We start from the raw sequence: 22,598 nt of genomic DNA on the forward strand, positions 1-22,598 counted from the left end.
GACGTTGCCTTCGTCTGAAATTGCATACTCTCTTGAGTTGGTAATTATTTTGAATGAGTAATTAACGTTACTTCACGACCGCAAAAAAGAAAAGAAAAGAAAAAAAGTATGTAACAGTTACTAGGCTATGACTGTAATCTTGCATTCGCCATGTTGTCATTATCACGTGGCCTACCAGCGTCGGTTACGTCTGCCATTCCCTAACGTGCGTTCACACCGCCGCCGACGAAAGCGTCAAAATTCGCTTTTGCCGCCCTGCCAAAGACGCTGTAGAAAGATTCGTGGACGCGCTGACGTAGATCGAATGCTTGTATCTAAAGAGGCTGCAAAGCAAACAAGCATGTTGATGGGCAGATTGACCACAAGTAAGATAAGTTAACCTCATGAAATCGTCAATGTAAAAGTAAGAATGAATTGCATTCCCGCTGAAAAACGAGCGGCTCCCATTGAAAATGAACCACTTTCGGCCACCTTGACGCTTTCGCCACTGAGGTGTGAAGTGACGCACAGTAATCCTCTCCTGTGGCTTCAGGGGATATGTGTCCATCCAGGGACTTTTTGCCTACTCTTTTATGAGTACTGTGAATTCAAACATAGTTTTGTCACGTAATGTTTTTCGCCTAGTATAGGGGTAGGCCTATGTGATTTCAAATGCAATCTCTGTTTAATATCAATAGCCTGTCTTGTCTGTCTGCGTGCTGTCTGTCCATATGCTCCACTACTGCGTGAGAAAATTAACTTGTGGTGTTTTATATCATCTTTTGACCTTATCATAGTGTCATCATAGCCTACCAAATAACTAATTTTATTTAACGTTTTTTTTGTTTGTTTGTTTTTTAAAGAAGAGGACAACCCAGCATTTGAAAAAATAATCACTAATTCCCACAAAAAAATGATGTCACTAACTGCAGGATGATGTCATCAAGGACTTGTTAGTTTAAAGCGATTCCTTGAAGGGGTGATTAACAGCACACAGGAAAAACTATCAGTTGCTTGCTTAAAATTTTTATTTTGTCCATTATATGACGGGTAATTGGATATGAAAATATTATTCCATGCATGATCATTTAGTTTGTTTCATTTCCTGGATTCATTTAAGGAGCCTACAATTGTTACCTGTATAGGAAATTATTATGCTGATGTTATGATTGTCATCACAAACTAAAATAAATAAAATAGATCTAAACTTTTCCCCAAGTCTGAATTCAAGCCAGGCCTCCACTCTTGAGTCAGCCCATGTAAAAAACAAACAGCTCTCTGTCACACTTGAAGAGTCCACATGTATTTGAAGCATTTACATTCCTCACAGCGAGGCATGTGTGCGCTTGTGATGCCGACTCGCCTGTGGCTGGCTTTCTGCTAATATGCTTGTCTGTGTGTTTATGCACAAGTGTGTGTGTCCGGCATTTCAACCATGTGCAACTGAACCTGCAATTTCACAGTGCATCTCTCGCTGTGCTGCAGTGTCGTGCTGGTGAGGCACCTTAAATAATGTCATTTCCCCCCTGCTGTTTGAGATCAAAGCTTCTATCAGCTGAACCTCTGTGCCTTCTCCACCTTCGCAGTGGCCCTCTCCGCCGGCCTACACTCTCTCCACCACATACAGCGTCCACAACAAAGATGCAGCGCACTGGCAAACAACTCTAGATGTCAAACAAAGCCAATCAATTGCTTGTTTCCTGTGTGAAAACACAATCAGCTATGGCTTACCTTTAAAACGATAGGCCGGGCACATGTAATTACCTTGCTGGGAGGAATTTGAATCACTGTTTTAATACACTGACATTTGTGCCATATATGTAGTTTGTCACTAAGCTGTATAATGAAAGCAGATGACACTGGCTTCATAAACAACCATTTCCATGCAAATGCAGCGCTAGATGTGGTAATTAGTATATTTGTTGAATTTGTATATCCTTGAAAAATGTTTATAGTGTATCCAGGCACTCACAAATATCTGAATTCCACAGGGGCAATGTGAGACCCAGGATAGATGTCACAATTTTTATTTTTGTTATTTATGTAGAAATTAGTACTTTTGTTCAGCATCAAATCAATCAAAAGTTGTTACTTTCAGTATTAAATCAAAATGTTACAAATGTTTCTATTTCAAAGGAATGCTGCTCTTTTGACATTTATATTTATTTTTTTTATCACATTTCCACACTAATATTAAAGCATCTTTTTTCAGCTGTGATAATCATAAAAAAAGTTTCTTGGGCATATTAGAATGATTTCTGACAACATTTAAAACAATATCAAAATTGTTGTGAGAACTAAGAATCCATCTTCCTTTAACATCATTCTTAATAATAATAATATAAATGAACCTGGACTGATCTGCCAGGGTGGTTTTATTGCGTTCACTTTTTTACCTGAGTGCTTTAAAAATACATGTTGCCAAAAGGTTAAGGGACGCCTGCCTTTACATGGACATGACATGAACCTTAATGACATCCCATTCTAAATCCATGGGGTGTAACTCTTTGCTGCTATAGCTTCAACTCTTCTGGGAAGATTTTCCAAAAGATTTAGGAATATGTTAATAAAATTTTTTGACCATTCTTCTGGAAGCGCATTTGTGAGGTCAGGCACTGATGTTGGACGAGAAGGCCTGGCTCGAATTCTTATCTCTAATTTATCCCACCTTTGGGTGTTCTAACAGGTTGAGGTATAGGCCAGGCAATTTCTTCCACATCAAACTTTTTCATCCATGTCTTTATGGACCTTGCTTTGTACACTGATGTGCAGTCGTTTTCAAACAGGAAGGGGACATCCATAAACTAATCCCACAAAGTTAAGAGCATGAAATTGTCTAAAAATTATCTTTTTTTTTTGGTATGCTGAAGCATTAAAGAGTTCTTTTCACTGGAAGAGGTGAAGCACAACCCCTGAAAAACAATTCCACACCATAACCCCCCTCCACCAAACTTTACACTTGGCACACTGCAGTCAGGCAAGTACGGTTCTGGCAACAGCCAAACCCAGACTTGTCCATCAGATTGCCAGACAGAGAAGCATGAGAACACGTCTCCACTGCTCTTGAGTCCAGTGGCGCTATGCTTTACACCACTGCATTCAATGCTTTGCATTACACTTGGTGATGGTGGAGCTACTCTGAAGGCCACACAAGTTTGAGGGTCTGAGCTATTGTCTATTGCAGAAATTTGCTCTGCATGAGCTGACCCCGCTCTGCGATTTTACGTGGCCTACCATTATGTGGCTGAGTTGCTGTTGTTCCCAATTGCTTCCACTTTCTTACAATACCACTAACAATTAACCATGATTATTTAGTATTGAGGAAATTTCACAAATGGACTTATTGCACAGATGGCAACCTATCGCGGTACCACGCTTGAATTCAAGGAGCTCCTGAGAGCGACCCATTCTTTCACAAATGTTTGCAGAAGCAGTCTGCCTAGATGTTTGATTTACACCTTTGGCCATGGAAGTGATTGGAACACCAGATTTCAATGATTTGGTGGAGTGTCCCAATACTTTTGGCAATACAGTGTTCATTATCATTGGAGGATACAATTCACAAAACTGTTTAGAACTAGGCGTTTAGCAATATACTGTACAAAACATTTGCCGAACTTTGACCCTTCAAACTCTGGCTGAGTCAGGGGTGCAGTAGCGAGTAATGTGACGTCTTGTACTGGTAGGACATCAGTGCTCTCTGGCCAAGACCCAAGCTGCTTTCCCACAGGCACCGCACATCTACAGATCAGATTACTATTTACACTGCGTTTCAGCCTTAATCAGGATCCCCATCTGCTTCCTCTCTATACCGCAAAATACATCATCAGCACATTCGCAGTGCTGTCCAGATATGTTTTACTCTTAAACGCTCACACACGCATGTCTGTCATCAATTCCCATTCCACAACAAGAAGACAGGTTAAGGGTCTGGCAAGCATTGTATTAAGCATTTTATTAATCTACTTTTGAGCATTCATCTGATAATATATCAGTTCCAGAACTGCTCCAGATTATTCAAAGCCTCATATGTACAATCCTGCTCACTTCATGGTAACAAATGGAGGATGACAAGTGGCCAGTGTCTCAAGGCCTGGCCCACACCGCCGAGCTTCCTCGGGTCCGCATTAATCCAGCACATTCACTCACATCACTGTCTCTCCTCTATGAATATAAAGCAACAGTATATATTTATCAGTATGTCCAGTATATATTTGCAACAGTATGTCCTTCACGACACTCAAAGCAGCTTCACTCCCATCAATATTAAATAAAAATTAAAGCCCACTCGATATATGGGAGTGTGCATTGATTTAATATTTCACCCCAGCAGTGAAAGAAGCCCTTGCTCCTGCACTCAGCTTGCAATTTGGAAATAAATTGACTGATTTAGACAAAGCCAGAAAAAGAGAGAGAGAGAGAGTGAAAAGGGGTTCGATGTGAACCTGGTCCGCCACCACTGAGTAAGGTGACATTGCACAACAAATCACTTGCATGAATATAGAGAAAGAAAACGATTGCTATTTCTGAAAGCAATTTTGTTTGGTGAAGGTGTGTTGATTGCCATGTATGTGAATCTATTGCTCACACGACAGGAAGGGGCACAAGCATTTCATAAGAGTCAATGGCGTATTTTCCTGTTAGCATAAACAATACAAGGCCTAAGACTTTCATAGAAAAGCAAAAAAAACAATTTATTTTCTTTTGAAAATGTAACTTTGTGCACAGGCCTTGTGTAAGGTGTCAGACACCATGCGACTTTTGTGGCAGCGCATCTGTTGTACTTAAATTGAGCCTAATGAAGAATAATTAGGTAGTTAAAACGTTGATAACAGAGCAGCTCAGCAAACAGATAAAAGATGAGCTGGCCTGGAGGAAGAGTTTGAGCTCTGCAGGAAATATCAGCTCTCACACTTACACGCTCGCTCTCGCATTACATCACCATGCCAAACTTAAGGACCAGGCCACTTTTCCAATTTCCTCAATTCCTTTGAAAACTGGAAACGCTTTTCACACAAGCTCATTAAAACTGCATGTGGTAAAATTCAAAACTTTAATTAGGAATTATTGGAAATGTAAATGAATATGAATATTTATTTAGCTTAGCAACAAGGTATTTTCACATTAAGGTAGAGCATGTTATGCGTTCAAACGTCTTAGAGAGTGCCATGAACGGATTATTTTAAAAACACAGAAATTAACATAAAAATGGAAATGACTGTGTAGCCTTTTCAAGACTGGTTCGACATAAATAGCCAGATAAAAAGAACTAGGGTAGGATTAGATCCTTAGTATAATATTTTACATATCTTATTAATACATCTAATTAAAATATAATATAGGTCTCTCTCTCACACACACACACACACACACAAACACACACACACACACACACACACACACACACACACACACACACACACACACACACATATATAATGAAGAGTTGTGTTATGATGTGGCAGAAATGCATCAGTAGATCATTGTAAGCACAATAAATCATGTGGTGACATTTATGTTTTCTGTTACACTTCTGGAAAAAAAACATTTTAATTTTATACAAAACATTTTTTAGAACTACCTTAATTACAAACTAGATTGTATGTCATAGGGAGACACGAATCAAAATGTAAATATGCCCTCAATCTAAAAGTTCAATGAATTCCCTCATCTGTAGAATACTTGAGCTCTAAAATCATTACAGTACTGCCATCTACTGGACAAATAAGTGAATAACAAGATGATCACGAACAACATTACATTTGAGAAATAATTTTTAAAAAAATGTTAAAAAACAAAATGTAAAAAAATTAACGAGCAGATCCCCATGTATTAATGCAAAGACAGCGGGTGGAAAACAATAATAAGTAAAATACTAAATTGTCTCATAAAACAGTTTAATAACAGGTCACGAATGCGATTTATGATTCTGAGTGAGCTGATTTAATGAGTCGTCAGTCTAATCTCACCCGGATGTCGGATTAATGTTTTCAGCCATTTCCGCTTCAGCGAATCAACAGGAAATTTCGTAGAAGTAATGTCGTGATGTTGACGCTTGTCACCATTTGTTCTACAGCATCGCACACATCGACATGGCTATTTCAACATGTCAGAAGATCACCTTCGTCTCTTGCATCGTCCTCTGTATGTCTTTATTCCTACCCAAATTATTTTTACCCAGAATGAAGAAAGAAACAGTGCAGTCCGTGGGTAAGATGATCATGAGACATAAATATAATCCCTCACCCCCTATTTACTGTTTCAATTATGTCAGTGGTGATTTGACCATCCCTGTGATCTCTGTGCTCAGGTCGCGTTAACCTCAACCTCCTCCCCGTGTGGTGTGTGGCTTCATAATGTGAGGATCACTTTCCCAATGTCTTTTTTTCCACAACAAATTTATCCTTGATGACATTTTAGCATCATTATATATGATACATTGGGCCCATATAATATGTAATGCCTATATAGGATCATTGAAACAATATGGTTTAATTTCACTTTATTTATTTCTGTAGTTACAAAAAAAGGTGACTTTCCATGCCTGAAAAAATGTTAGATAAATTACTACTGAGTGTTACATTTTAAATAAACAAATTGCTTTTTTTTTAGTGTAGTCCCTGTAAAGGATTTTATATAGAAATAAGTAGACTTATTTATTTATTTTTGCTTTGAAGTTGGACCAGGGCATTTTCCTCCCTCACGACACAGCCATTCATTCCCTGAAGATCATGATCACTGGGACACAGACTCTCATTACATCAAGCATTACAATCCTGAGGCAATTGCCACAGTCAAGGGTGTTCGCAAGCCGAATCTGCTGGGCCAGGTCATCCCTGTTTATGGCTTTGGGATTTTCCTTTACATCATCTACCTGTTCTTCAAGGTGAGTCTTTTCAGAAGCCGTTTGGACATCTGCTGTGTTCCGCAGCTCTCCTGTGATAATACTTCCCATGAAATAAACATCTAACAGCTGCAAAAATATGAAAAAGACTTCAAATTGTGAAATATTATTACAATTTAAAATAAGTAGGACTATATTTTAACGTCACATGATCCATCAGAACTCATTCTTATTATCAGCATTGAAAACTGTTGTGCTGCTTAAGTTTTGCTGAAACCATGATACATTTTATTTAGGATTATTTGATTCATAAAAATAAAAATAAAATAAAAAGAACAGCATTAATCGGAAATAAAAATCTTATGTAACAAATTGTCTTACCTGGTCACTTTTGATCAATTTATCCTTGCTGAATAAAAGTAGTATTCATTTACGTTAAAAAAAGAAAAGAAAAATCTGACCCCAAAACTTTGAACAGTGTAAAAAAAAAAACATATGTGTAAAAAAAATACATATATATTTTATTGCATTCTTTTTTTATGTGCTTCTGCTTATGTGTCTGCTCTCAGTAGCAAAATCAGTGATATTTACCTTGATCTTTCAACAGCTGACCTCTAAGGACAAACCTCATCGACAAGAGTGTAGATTCCCAACACTGCAGTCAGAATGCACATTTAAAGAGATGCGTGAGTTTGCATATACACCCCTAGTTGGACGACATTATTTCAACATCTATCTAACACCATATTGTCAAGTTGTGACCCTTTCTGTTTTACTCTTATTACATGCATTTTCAGCATATCAGTTGCTAAACGACATGCAAATCCAGATAAGGTAGATTAAGATCCTGTTTAAGACCTGGCAAGCTTTGTTCATTCCCTTTTATTCAACCCGGATTAGCAATCAGAAGTAATGTTTTATAAGCCTAGCAGCTCCTAACACCAATTAACTGCATGTCTTTTGGATCAGTAGTAAGAGGTTTAGCTCTATTCATCAAATGGATGCCAAAGGGTGGAGGGAGCAACTGATAGAGCACTCACACCCCGTACTGGTGTATGTTTATGTTTATGAAAGAAAACAAAATTCATTCAAACTATTCCTAATTCTGTGGAAATTTAAAAAGAAAAAAGAAGGGAAAAAGCAGATTTAATGTAAAAAAATGCTCACTCTCATGCACCCATTTTGGGCACATGCCACAATGAGACTGCAGAGTGTTGTGGCCACTTTGAGTGAATCTCTGTATCTAACATTACTCTAAACCTCGTTCAATTGTCTCCCTGGCAGCTACTTGTCAGCTGGGGCAGCTGCAGGCCAGAATGAGTGAAAAAGCCAGAGAAAAGAGAATATCTAAAGTTGTCCACCCAATTGCCAGGTAAACAGATCATATTTCTCTCTTTCCATCATCCATCATCTTATTGATCAAAGAGCTGACAGTGCACTGACATGATCTGCGTGACACTTTTAAGAAGAAGAAAAAAAGGAAACAAGAAAACTCACAGCCTTATTCATCTTTATTCAGCCTGATTATCCTTTAGCTACTGTTTTAGCTTTAGCTGATACCAAGTATTACATTTTTTTTTTCTCCAAACAAATAAACAAACAAACAGTCTTGTAGCACATTCAGTAGAGCATGGTGCTAGCAATGCAAAACTCATGGGTTTGACACACTGATTAGGCATAACATTATGACCATATCCTAATATTGTGTTGGTCCCACTTTTGCTGCCAAAACAGCCCTGGCCCGTTAAGGCATGGACTCTACTAGACTCCCGAAAGTGTGCTGTGGTATCTGGCACCAAGATGTTAGTCGCAGTTTCTTTGAGTCCTGTAAGCTGCGAGGGGGGGGGGTCTCCATGGATCAGACTTGTTTGTTCAGCACATCCCACAGTGCTCGATTGAATTGAGATCTAGGGAATTTGGAGGCCAAGTCAACCCCTCAAACTCGTTGGTGTGCTCCTCAAACCATTCCTAAACCATTTTTGCTTTGTGCTGCTGAATTATCCTGCTGAAAGACGCCATAGCCACCAGGGAATACTGTTTCCATTAAAGAGTGTACATGGTCTGGAACAATGCTTGTATAGTTGCTTGACATGAGTCATCAGACCAGGCCACCTTCTTCCATTGCTCCATGATCCAGTTCTGATGCTCACTTGCCCAATTTTGGCACTTTCAGCTGGAACAAAATATTCACTTGCGGCCTAATATACCCCACCCACTAACAGGTGCTATGAGGAAGAGATAATCAGTGTTATTCTCTTCACCGGTCAGTGTTCATAATGTTATGCCTAATGTACTTCTAAAATGTATACCCTGAATCGTTTTGAATAAAAGCACCGGCCAATTGTAAATAAATTCAAAGAACATATTTCTTACACATTTTATATTCATTAAAGGAACATTTTCTTCATGATTATCATTGAGATGTGTGTTTAAGCAGTGGATGTGATGTGATTTTGATTAGATCTGACTTGATTTCAGGTCACGCAGGGGCACAAGGAGGCGTGAGGAGAGAAAGCTTAAGCAGTTGAAAGAGATCACCCAAATGATGAAAGAGAGACAGTTGCGAGAGGGAGCCTCACCGGAGGAGGAGGCTGAGGAGGCTCCATACACTGCAGACTGGGAAGGTATGCCTCAAGGGTTTGTGTTGGTTCCACTAATGTTTCAGTTAGTTCCTTGAACTTTGTGTCTAATTTTATTCACTGCTTCCCAAGGATATACAGATGAGACCTACCCAGAGTATGACATGGTCTCCCGCAGGCGCAGATTTCCTAGTGTTATTCTGGAAGAACCGGACCAAGCCATACCCACAGCTGAGGAGCTTGCTGAGAGAATGGAGAAGGAAGAGGAGGATGAGCTTACTGATGATGCATGTACTAGCGAGGAGGTGGAAATGGAGGATAATGAAGGAGAGAAAAAAGAGAATGACAAAGATGAAGAGGAAGATGATGAGGAGGTGGAAGATGAAGACGAAGAGGAGGAGGAAGATGAGGAAGATGTTGGAGAGGACCAGCCCTGCCTTCCTGTCATTGATGAGGATGATGACAGACTAGAGAACCCGAGTGAAAGAGAAGAGCAACAGAAACCAAGCAGAAGACGGCAAATCACCTTCAGCGATCACAGGCACGTCTTCCATTATCCAAAAGGTGGCGCTGTTGGCTGCAAATATGAGGAAGAGGAGGAAGAAGAACATGAAAGAGAAGAAGAGGAGGGAAATAAAGAGGAAGGAAATGGCGATGAAGACTGTGAAGAAGAAGAGGAAGAAAATAGTGATGAAGAGGAGGGAGATCAACATAATGAAGAAAGCCAGGGTGAGTTGGAAGAGAAGGAGGAGGAGGACCCACTGATGGAAGCTGAGAGCCTAGGATTTAATGATGACGTGGAATGTGATCCTGAGGAACAGGAAGTTGACCTCCTTGGCTTCCTACAGTCATACCAACCAGAGGTAACAGTCATCTCCAATAAGTCAGACTCTCCCAAAGCTCAAGCCTCTGGGACTCTTAGAATGCGTCACAAGAAACAAAAGGTGAAGAAGTGACCTGCCAGTCAGAATTAAAGAACGGTGTTCTGTTTAATTACCCTCTGTGTAGACATACCTTACTGTGAGTCTTTCTCGCTTTGCTTAAGGAGTTCCTCTGTAACTATACAGGCTAATAGAAAAAAAGAGATTTCTTTAATATGTTTCTAAGAACAGCTAGAGAACATTTTTAGAGTAAATTGTGTCATAATAAGCACTATGAAGACCGTTTTTCCAAAGAAACTATTCCAATAAAAAGTGAACAGACGTGGCTTTATATGGACATTATTTCTTGAGCATTGAAGTACAGCAAATACAACAATTTCATCTTAAATATTTGAGATGCGAAAATTCACGTTCAGATTTATTTTTTTTCATATCTTGAGTACTGTATACAAACACTGTATATTGACCAATGTACACATTTTACAAAACAGTGTGACAAAACAGTTATACATTATCACTTTAACACAAGAGTGGTGAGATTTTTTCAAACATATATATAAAAAAAGCAAAAATAGCAGAAAACTAATTCATTTTCAGTGTTTTTAACCATTTAGAGCAAACCCAAAACTGTTAGAGCATTACATAAAGTATAGAAAGTGCTGGAATGGTATCACAAGGCAGTTAAAAAACAAAAACTAATTTTAATAACGTATTTCGACAAAGAATTTAATATACATTTTATATTCTTTTCAAAAAAAAAAAAAAAAAAGTAATAGTAAAAATACTTTTCTGGAGGGAAAGATATATATTTCCAAATGTAATGTCTGAAGCCACAACATTATTTATGACCAAAGAGAATAGTAACAAACAAGGTATGCCATTTGCTGCACATTTCTTGCCTTTATCTTGGATTAAGACATACAAACGTTCTAAATATTAGTAGATGCTATTTAACTTAAAAAGTTTTGTTAAATTAAGAATGTTTCCTAGTGTGGTGGACAACAAACTACACTCCGGCACTCAGCAGGGAACAAAATGATTTCATTTTTTAAAAAAACATTCATTCAGCATTAATGTTATTATATTTTAGACAATGACAAAAAATTGGATCTGTCCAATTTCCAAGACTTTGTTGTGACATTCAACTGGAATGAAAAATGGCATGATAAATCAAACCCAAGGCATGCTAATGAGTAATAGAGCAGAGTTATAAATCAGTGTTGCCATCTGAAAACTTCTACAGTGCTTCAATGCAGGGATGGGCAACTTCAGTCCTAAAGGGCCACTGCCTGTAGTTTCCTAGTAATCCTGAAGACATCGATTAGCTTGTTCAGGTGTGCTTAAGTGAGGTTAAAGCTAAACTCTGCAGGACAGTGGGCCTCCATGAGCGGAAGATGCCCATTCTTACTTTAAAGAATAGTTTGGCTTAAAGGCCAGTTGGTACAGCAGGTAAATTGCCCCACTTATAATACAACTTCACTTATTTTCTTTCTTCATTCATCTGCATTGTTTAGCAAAGACACAGAAGTGTACAAGCTATAGTAGAATTAAGAATGATGATATCAATTCCACTGACACTTTGTTCGAGCCACATTTTTCACAACTACTTTTATCTTCATGCAGCAGGAAAGTATAGATGACTTGAACAAACTGTCACCAAGCATGTTTACATACACAGTTATAATCACATTATGAAGGGCTGCTAGTCTGACTTTGCAAAAGTTTCAATTGGACTAAAGTGTTTACATGGCAAATCATCATTTTAGGCCAACGGAAATCAAACTTTTAAAGTGCATGTAAACATACATACTCGTCTCAATGTGTTAAATAAGTAGTTTTTCTCTTCAGGAAAATCATCTACTCCACAAGCAGGCAACTAAACCTGATCTTTCTGGAAATATACAGCCCAGTATACTGGAAATATACAGGTTGTCCTCAAGAAGAAGAACAACAGAAGCTTATAAGTAGCTGAATGATAAACAACACTGGCTGAAGAAAACTATTTATCATCTCACCAACTTCAAGCATCACAAGTGTCCTGTCCAAAGGCACAATATTTACAGCTTTCCACCAATAATCTTTGAATAAAGTGCTCCATTCGGTACATTCCCCTACAAATGTAGCGGGTCAGTATGAGATGATAATGTACTTACCCTGATATTGACCCTCACATAAAATACACATTTACTAGGCCACCATTTGGGACTTTCACACTAGAGCTACTGGTGGTGTGGACCTGGTGATCCATTAGTTTTGGTTGGTTCTAATGACACTAACAGATTTAGGATCTTATGTCCTTCTAAAAACTGTAGATAAACTGTATTATGCCTTTTTATAAATCACCTTACATGTAGTGTGTAATATAGCTGTCTGTGAATGTAAAAGATCTGCAAAGTTTAAAGATCAAAATGTACAATAAATTGAGACTTCGTCAAACGAGTCATCAGTAATTCCAATCTCACTTTCCTGGACAATCCTTCACAGGTTTGTAACACATTTGCATAATCCACATCTATCCAAGCCTATAGTCTTCATTGGATCCCTGCGAACACTGATGCCATCATTAGCCTACTGTCCATATCACTGCGTATACAAGTGCTGAGGAAGCCACTGGAGCTGAAATCCTGAAAACCTGGATGGATTCACTGTCAGAAAAAAAGGTACAGTGCTGTCACTGGGGTGGTACCCTAAGGTACAAAACCAAAAAGGTACTACTATGTACCTTTAAGGTACTAATATGCACTGTAAAAGTACTGATATGTACCATTTAAGGTAGTAATATGTACCATTTAGGGGTTAGTAAGGTACAAAGATGTACCTTTTCACTTTTGTACCTTAAGGTACCGCCCCAGTGACAGAACTGTACCTTTTTTTCTGAGAGTGTGTAAACCTATTTAAGGAGGTCTCCAAAACAAAATTAGGACTCTAAGAAAAGCAGTAGGACATGAACTGATAATGAGTACATCTATTTTGTGGAACTGTCACACATTCATCAGTTGAATTGTAATGAATCCGCACCAAAAGCTCAGATGTGAAGGCGCACTGGTCAAGCTTTATGCTTGAAGCACAGTAAATGATGTGCATGGGATAAGACACAATCAGTAGATGGTATGGATATCTATAAATACATAAATAGTGAATAAATATGTCAGTCTGTCATACTTCATACTGGCTTTGGAATCCTTGTGAAGCATGAATCGATACATTAAGTGACACGTATAACTGAAGAAATGTCACATTTGAAAATCATTTGACAAAAGTTCATTAAATAAAATATCCAAAGTGTTATAAACCACAGCTACAATGTTACATTTCATTTGAAAATTCACAAGTGAATGGTTAGTGACATTAATTCTTTTAGAATTACGACCATGGCAAAAATATGCTCAAGGCTCATTCCTGTTTTTAATCTTAGGGACACACATAATACTGTAAAAGATCCTTATTTTAACATTAGCAAAATGTTAGTGTTACCTTGTCGGTTAAGTAAAGAAAGCGACTTTGACTGTTGATTTAAATGAATGCATCATCTTTCGATAATCTCCACCCACTTGAATTGTGAAGTCTTTGTGCTTTCCCTCAACTGTGACGCCCTTTTTTTTAAACGCAGAAACCTTGCTCACACACATTCATACAAAGACATGTACTCTATACACATCCATGCCTCCAAAGAAAGATCTTGAGAGAGGGACCCTGCTGCCTTGGAGTTCACCGCAGCCCTTTTCTGAGTGATTCAGATTGGAAAGCAGTCTGGCTGGGTTCTTTTCGTGGTTGTGTCTGGCAGAGAGAGATGGCTACTCACAGGCTAACTTGCTGTCAAAGCTGGACAGAGCAATAGCAAACGCCTGCAGGGCACACATGGGGTAGTTGTAGTCCATTGTGAAGACGTCCTCTGCTACGCGACCAAACTGCATCACAATGTAATCCGCTTTATACACAAAAGAGCAAGAATACAGAAACATTTTCGTCAGTGCGGTAAAGAAAAAATAAAATCCATCTCTAGACTATGTGGTGTATATATCTCCAGATATCGAGTAGAATTTATCTTTAAAAAAACGTAACACCTGAGACTTTACTTACTAGACTACGCTAAAGTGAAACGTAGAATTTAAAGAACAATTGTAATTATTTATCTAATGCAACCAGCACAAAAAGCTTTTTCACTCACGGTCATTGTCATGAATGATCTGAAAGTTTTTGACAGATGCTTGGGTGACTCTTCCATGGAAGTTGAGCACATATGATTGAGTATCATCGTTCCACACAGGCGTCTTGTTGTGGAGCTCTATCACACTCTCAGTGCTTTTGTTCTGCCATCGAGCCAGTAGAGACTCATGGTCCTGCGATAGACAGATGTAGAGGGATTAGCTTTCCATTAGAGCATGTCATTTTGCAGCTAATGCTAACATCTTTATATAAAATATAGGTCAATGTTTATTTTTCTGCACTGGCAGATATACATTACATAATATTTTACTGGTCATGTAACGTAAATGACACGTACTGTAATTTAATAGTTTGAAAATTGTTTAAGTAAATTATGTAAAATGATATTGTGCACATTTGAAGTGCCTTTCTTCCTCTAAAACAATTTATATTTTCAATGTACTAGTCATTTCAAGTTGAGTAAAATATGTTTATGTCTTTATATTATTAATTACTTTTGTTTAGCTTTTTATGCACTCATTACATATAGAAATAATGCTGAATGAATAAATGAATGAATGAACAAACAAACAAATGTCATGTATTTTGCCAGATAAAAGGTGCAATATATATTACAAGCACCTGGCAAATTGAAGAAAATTAAAGATCTTTTTCAAGACTAAAAGTGAGAGATTGTCACCATATTTTGAGATATACCTGTACCCTTTTGAGATCCTGGCTCATTAAAGTCACCATGAAAACAAAAGTGGAATAATGCAGTATCAATTATAAATGATTCATCTGTGCATATCTTTCTTTCTTTTTATTCATGTGCCCTCATAATCAATTCTTGATGGACAAAATCGAGTCCCGCCCTACATTTTTGTCTTGTTCGAGAAGCCGTTTCACCCAGACGTCCGACACAATAGATACAATATACTTAAAGACTCTCATAACTTCTGTTTCATGCTGACTTTAAAGATTAAGGACTGGATTATGACATTCTAAACAGCCCTGCACTCACATTTCGAGGCCTGATGGAGACTCTTTCATGGTCCATGTTCATTCCAGGAATAATGACACTCATCTTTCGAGGTCCCTTGAACCCTAAAACGTTAGTTTCCTATAAAACAAGACAAACAATCATTCCCATTCTTAATTAGCCACCATGTTTAGATGCATATGACTCATTTATCAACTTTAAAGCATTTTGCTTCCTGTTTTCCCTTTATCAGTGCTATTGCTATGTAAAAAAACAACCAGCAGAGGTCAGACTTGGCTCATTGTTGCTTTGTGGCTCTAAGATCTAGTGCCCTTAGGGCAGGGTGCTGGCTCTCTGCTGGCCACTGACCAACACCATGCTCCCAGACTCACATAGCAGATCGCTGCAAGCTCCTGTCGTAAAGTCCCTGCTTCTAGGGTAGAGCTGGTCTTGACTGGGTTCATGCCGCTGTCATATACTGTAAACTTGGTACCCATAAGGTTTGATCTGTGGGGACAACATTGTACTTATTGACGAAATTCTTGACTGCATCAAACTGTTAATCTATCAAAGACTTCAAAGCCAAGAATATATCCAGGCCATATTTCACCCCAAAAATGAAGCAATAATTATGGCATTGTAACATATTTCATATCAAAAGTTTGTTTTTATAAGTGCTGTAATGAGACTCAGACATCCACATGCATGCAGTTGCTCAGTCCTCTTATGAATGAGGACACACCAGCAATGAACACAATTCCAGTTTTAAATAGTTTCAGCCGTGCACACATGAACATGAACTCATTAAAGCTCCCTCTCGAATGTTTAGAAAGAGACTCTTGTCTCTACATGAATAGAATAGATCCAGGTTACACTATATGAATCACACGACACGATGAATCATCTTTAAATATACCTCAGTTTGCCAATAAAGCTCTCGCCACCTCGTGATAGGTCAGTTGGGTCGATGGAGATGAGGTAATTGGATGTTTTGCTCTTCTTTCTCTTCCTCCCGGCTAAAAGGAAAACCTAAAGCGTGACAAGATTTAATTGGGCACCGAACAGCAGCACAAAACTGACATCAAAAAGATCCATCAGAGACTCAGACCTTATATAAACATTCTGAGACAGCATTTCCATATTTCAAGAATTGAGTTTTGAGGAATGCCATAAACAACTAATAAACACTTCAGCTATATATTATATTATATTATATTATATTATATTATATTATATTATATTATATTATATTATATATACATTTTTATAGTGCTGGGCAATCTATTAATCACATCCAAAATAAAAGTGCATGTTTACATAATGTGTGTGTACTGTGTATAATTATTATGTATATATAAATAAGCACTCATGCATGTACATATTTCAGAAATGTTTTATATTTATATATAAATTATATTTATAATATATATATATATATATATATATATATATATATATATATATATATATACACAAAAATATATATATATATATATATATATATATATATATATATATATATATACAGCAACTGACTTTTAGGTTGAATATATATATATACACATATACATATACATATACACACAGACACACACACACACCTAAAGGAATATTAGGAACACCAGTTCAATTTCTCATTAATGCAATTATATCAACCAATCACATGGCAGTTGCTTCAACGCCTTTATGACCACCATGTACCCATCCTCTGATGGCTACTTCCAGCAGAATAATGCACCATGTCACAAAGCTCTTATAATTTAAAATTGGTTTCTTGAACATGACAATGAGTTCACTGTACTAAAATGGCCCCCACAGTCACCAAATCTCAACCCAACAAAGCATCTTTGAGATGTGGTGGAACGGGAGCTTCGTGCCCTGGATGTGTATCCCACAAATCTCCATCAACTGCAAGACGCTATCCTATCAATATGGGCCAACATTTCAAAAGAAACCTTGTTGAATCAATGGCACGTAGAATTAAGGCAGTTCTGAAGGAGAAAGGGGGTCAAACACAGTATTAGTATGGTGTTCCTAATACTCCTGTATATACTGTATACTGTATATTCTGTATAGGTGAGTGTATACACACACACACACACACATAACATAACATAACATCACACACACATTCTGGTCAGGCATAACATTATGACCACTGACAGGTGACGTGAATAACAATGATTATCTCTGGTGGGATATATTAGGCAACAAGTGAACATTTTGTCCTTAAAGTTGATGTGATAGAAGCAGGAAAAATGGGCAAGTTTAACGATTTTAACGACTTTGACAAGGGCCAAATTATGATGGCTAGACAACTGGGTCAGAGCATCTCTAAAACTGCAGCTCTTGTGGGGTGTTCCCGGTCTGCAGTGGTCAGTATCTATCAAAAGTGGTCCAAGAAAGGAACAGTGGAACCATAGGAGACCAAGGCTCATTGATGCACGTGGGGAGTGAAGGCTGGCCCTTGTGGTCCGATCAAACAGATGAGCTACTGTAGCTCAAATTGCTTAAGAAGTTAATGCTGGTTCTGATAGAAAGGTGTCAGAATACACATCAGTGCATCGCAGTTTGTTGCATATGGGGCTGCATAGCCACAGACCAGTCAGGGTGCCCATGCTGACCCCTGTCCACTGCAGAAAGAGCCAACAATGGGCAAGTGAGCATCAGAACTGGACCACGGAGCAATAGAAGAAGGTGGCCTTGTCTGATGAATCATGTTTTCTTTTACATCACGTGGCTGGTCGGCTGCGAACACATGGCACCAGGATGCACTATGGGAAGAAGGCAAGCCAGCGGAGACAGTGTGATGCTTTGGGAAATGTTCTGCTTGGAAACCTTGGATCCTGCCATCCCTGTGGATGGTACTTTGACATGTACCAACTACCTAAGCATTGTTGCAGACCATGTACACCCTTTCATGGAAATGGTATTCCCTGATGCCTGTGGCCACTTTCAGCAGGATAATGGCGCCCTGCAAAAGCAAAAATGTTTTAGGAATGGTTTGAAAAGCACAACAACAAGCTTGAGGTGTTGACTTGGCTTCCAAATTCCCCAGATCTCAATTCAAATGAGCATCTGTGGGATGTGCTGAAAAAACAATTCCAATCCATGGAGGCCCCAACTTGCAACTTACAGGACTTAAAGGACCTGCTGCTAACATCTTAGTGCCAGATACCACAGCAAAGCTTCAGGGGTCTTGTGGAGTCCATGCCTTGACAGACCAGGGCTGTTTTGGCAGGAAAGGGGGGACCAACACAAGTCATAATGTTATGCCTGATCGGTGTACATTACATATTATATTTATTCTGTTTAGTAAATAAGATTATAAAACACATAGTTTTTACATGTGATTTACAATTAGTCATTATATTTTTAGAATAAACATTTGCCCAGTGCAGCAATATTATGGTTAATTGTCATTTAGCTAAATCAGCCTGTGGGCTAAATTTTGTTCCTTTCATCAGAATCAATCATTTGAAGCACTTCAGAAACTAGGAAAAATGGAGTATCACTGATTGGCCTTGATTGCTGGTGCACAACGATACATTTCAAAATAAACCAAAACTCTTTAGAAAAACTGGGATTAATCAGTGTTTCAGTGTGTCTGACCTTCTTGCCGTCCTCCCTCTCCAGATGGAGGTAGTAGGTTGGGTACATGCCCCTGTCCATGCCCTTCTTATCTCGCGTGATCCTGCATTTCACGGTCACCCCTTGTGGGGCAGGTCTGAGAGTGAACTCCTCCAGGTCATCCACGTCGATGGATGGTTCATTGGCCAAAGGGCTGGAAGCTGAGGTCGCCTCCTTTCACATTTATTAAGCAGAAAGAATTCAATCCCGGTTAATTATAGATTGATTATACTTGAAAGAAAACATTTGTTGATTATTACAAATGTACAACCATATTTATTTATAAACATTTTTTAACAGGATGGATATATTTAACCCTAGAAGCAAGCAATGAATTTAAAAATAAAAAACAAATAAAACAAATAAAAGTTGATGCATATTTTTTTTAGTCTCTAGAAAAATAAGTTAATCATAAATAAATAAATGTCAAAAGACGAAGAAAAAAGAGGGGAGAATGTTTTATATCAAATTTTTCACAGTAAGTATGTGAACTCCAGATGTGCTTGCTTTTAATAAATTATAAAAATGCATAACAGAGGTATTTTCACTAGCGCACTCAGACATTCGGATGATTCATTGTAAATGAAACAAATGTCCCTGTGGCCTGAAATAAAAGCAGCGCAGCTGGGATTTAAAACTGAAATGTTAAAGAGCAACAAAGCAGCTCAGTGACGTTAACAAGGTCAGCCCCAGGAGACATGGATGAGCCACTACACATTCAAAGACACATTTAAACTTCATGACTTAAGTTTACTTGAACATCTTGGAGAGCTGACAAATAACATGCACAGGAACAGTTTTCAACATTATTATTGTATTAAAATGTATGTGTATGTTTTTATGCATTTCTCTTTACTTGTCAAACTGCAGGAATACAAATTTCAATATATTTTAAAAGTGCAAATACTCTGTCACAATTACCTTGTCTCTGTTTTTATGGACTCTTATTTTGATATTCTTTTGTCTTGTGCCTACGTTCAGGTTCTGTGTTTTTAGTTCCTTGTTGTTCGTTTAGTTCCTGTTGTTCGCCTTGTTTGTTACCATGTCAACTAATCACCTACACCTGTCCTTCAATTACCCTTTTTTCTTCTAGTGTATTTAAACCCTCAGTCATCCTCTGTTTACTGTCTTGTGTTATCATTTTGTGCTGGTGTTTCTCACCAGCAACCATATCACCCTGTAGCCCAAGACTGGTTTCCCACTGAAGCTAAGCAGGGCTGAGTCTGGTGAGTACCTGGATGGGAGACCAACTGGGAAAACTAGGTAGCTGCTGGTAGAGGTGTTAGTGAGGCCAGCAGGGGGCGCTCACCCTGTGGTCTGTGTGGGTCATAACACCTCAGTATAGTGATGGGGACACTGTACTGTCAGAGAGCACATTCTTTTGGACGAGACGTTAAACCGAGGTCCTGACTCTTTGTGGTCGTTAAAAATCCCAGGATGTCCTTCGATAAAGAGTAGGGGTGTAATCCCGGCATCCTGGCCAAATTTGCCCATTGGCCTCTGTCTATCATGGCCTCCTAATAATCCCCATATAATGATTGGCTTAATTTCTCGGTCTCCTCTCCACCAATCAGCTGGTGAGCGTTCTGGCACAATATGGCTGCCGTGGCATCATCGAGGTGGATGCTGCACATCTGTGTTGGTTGAGGAGATTCCCCCTTCTATGTAAAGCACTTTGAGTGCCTAATAAAGCGCTATATAAATGTAACTATTATTATTATTATTATTCCCTGTGTTTTTTAATTATGATTTTCTCAAGCCTCTTGAATCTGGATTATCAAGTCAAGGCAGTGTGTGACATGTAGTCCAGCCCATGTAGTCTATCAATTTATAAAGTGGACGTGACAGTGAAAGTGATATGGCCAATTATGGTAACCCATACTCAGAACAGTGCGTAGACAGCTTAATGGAATGGTTTTCCATGGCTGAGCAGATGCATCCAAGCCTTACATCACCAAGTGCAATGCAAAGTGTTGGATACAGTGGAGTAAAGCACACAGCCACTGGACTTTAGAGCAGGGGAGAAGTGTTCTCCTGTGTGGCGCTTCCCTTTCTGGCAATCGATGAACGATTTTGTTTCAAGTGTAAAGTTTGGTGGAGGGGGGATTATGGTCTGGGGGTTGGTTTAGAAAGGGTTGGCCCTTAGTTCCAGTGAAAGAAACCCTTAATGCTTCAGCATACCAAGACATTTTGGACAATTTTGTGGGAACAGTTTGAGGATGGCCCCTTCCTGTTCCAACATGACTGCACACCAGTACACAAAGCAAGGTCCATAAACACATGGATGAGCAAGTTTGGTGTGAAGGAAATTAAATGGCCTGCACAGATTTCTGACCTCAACCTGAAAACATTTGGGATGAAATAGAGCGGAGAGTGCGGACCAGGCTTTCTCGTCCAACATCAGTGCCTGACCTCACAAATGCTCTTCTAGAAGAATGGTCAAAAATTCCCACTAAACCTCGTAGAAAGCCTTCCCAGAAGAGTTGAAGCTGTTTTAACTGCAAAGGGTGGGCCAGCTCGATATTAAACCCCACAAAGTAAGAATGGGATGTCATGTGTGCATGTAAAGGCAGGTATTCCAAAACATTTGCCAATATAATGTATTTTAAGATATGCTTTCTGTTAAAATAGTTCAATTTTAGTCTGGGACTAGACTTGAGCCTCGTCTTTAAAACCGGGGGAAAGTATGTTTAATAATAAACTACACAACTATAGTAATAATTATTATACTTTTCTATAAAACACTGTAAAAAGAGATCACCAATGAAACATTGGCAAGAGCGGGGGCTTCAAAAAGGCTGGTTTCCATCAAGTTATTTTAAGAAAGTAATCATTTCACTGTTGCCATAGGAAACAACAGGACTACGACCCTCCATTTCCAGCATTGCAGGCTTTGTGCCAAGAAAGGCACAAGAGAATAGATCGTAGCATGACAGACTGCTTGTGTCAGCACTGTACATGTAACACAGCTAAGGAGTTCACAGTTGGAGCAAACACACATAGCTGCGGGTGTCACAGACAAGCCTTAGAAACAATTCTGATTATTATACATTTTTATAATATTGTAAAGACATTACTGTTACTTTTGATCGATTTAACGCATCCTTACTGAAAACAAGTTTCTTAAAAAAAAAATATATATATATATATATGTTATGGTATGGTTTTGCTTTTGTTTCATGTTTCATGTCTTTTATTTTGATACTTGTCACAGCCATAGTTCATGTTTCCTCTTGCCCCTCATGTGATTATGTCTTGTGCTTCCCAAGACCAGAGATAGTCTTATTATTGATCTTATTATTGGGAGATGAGAGGGTCTGTGGCTCTTACTACTGTAAGCGTAACGGCTAACTGAGGCACCTCAGTGGCCAACGTTCAGAGTTGTATGACAGTCAGTTACACAGTTTCTTGTGGATAAGTGCGTTTGTCTTGTAAATAATGTTCAAGATAGGTGTTATGCGTATATAGTGAAGGATTTTTTAAAACTCTAACATAAATAAAATGTATTTTCCTTGCAGGAATAACATTCATATGCTATTGAATAATGAATGCGTCTT

The 22,598-nt window shown here is 38.5% G+C and overlaps 2 protein-coding genes across 4 annotated transcripts in view; one reads left to right on the forward strand and one right to left on the reverse strand.

The window, feature by feature from the left end:
- Positions 1-6,019: 6,019 nt before the first annotated feature.
- On the forward strand, positions 6,020-10,605 carry ric3a (RIC3 acetylcholine receptor chaperone a). Its single transcript, XM_067442853.1, has 6 exons — positions 6,020-6,189; positions 6,657-6,865; positions 7,431-7,509; positions 8,108-8,195; positions 9,302-9,447; positions 9,535-10,605. Exons 1-6 carry the CDS (start codon positions 6,072-6,074, stop codon positions 10,356-10,358), a joined length of 1,464 nt encoding a protein of 487 aa, XP_067298954.1. The 5' UTR covers positions 6,020-6,071; the 3' UTR covers positions 10,359-10,605.
- Positions 10,606-10,671: 66 nt separating this feature from the next.
- Positions 10,672-22,598, reverse strand: part of tub (TUB bipartite transcription factor) — a 124,408-nt gene continuing 112,481 nt past the window's right edge. For all 3 annotated transcript variants that reach the window (XM_067442838.1, XM_067442845.1, XM_067442832.1), the window contains 6 exons: positions 19,024-19,215; positions 16,328-16,440; positions 15,804-15,918; positions 15,454-15,552; positions 14,452-14,623; positions 10,672-14,211 (listed from right to left, as the gene is read on the reverse strand). In XM_067442838.1, the coding sequence (XP_067298939.1) occupies positions 14,078-14,211; positions 14,452-14,623; positions 15,454-15,552; positions 15,804-15,918; positions 16,328-16,440; positions 19,024-19,215 (825 nt within the window). In that variant the 3' untranslated portion in view covers positions 10,672-14,077. The remainder of the gene's footprint in view (positions 14,212-14,451; positions 14,624-15,453; positions 15,553-15,803; positions 15,919-16,327; positions 16,441-19,023; positions 19,216-22,598) is intronic.

This window comes from Pseudorasbora parva, chromosome 1 (genome assembly GCF_024679245.1).
Source record: "Pseudorasbora parva isolate DD20220531a chromosome 1, ASM2467924v1, whole genome shotgun sequence".
Taxonomy (NCBI): Eukaryota; Metazoa; Chordata; class Actinopteri; order Cypriniformes; family Gobionidae; genus Pseudorasbora; species Pseudorasbora parva.

Excerpts from the sequence above, each read along its gene's own strand:
- ric3a (XM_067442853.1), top strand. The coding sequence starts at position 6,072 with ATGGCTATTTCAACATGTCAGAAGATCACCTTCGTCTCTTGCATCGTC. Across the intron at positions 6,190-6,656 it reads AGAAACAGTGCAGTCCGTGG|TTGGACCAGGGCATTTTCCT; the intron begins GTAAGATGATCA and ends TTTGCTTTGAAG. Across the intron at positions 8,196-9,301 it reads GTTGTCCACCCAATTGCCAG|GTCACGCAGGGGCACAAGGA; the intron begins GTAAACAGATCA and ends ACTTGATTTCAG.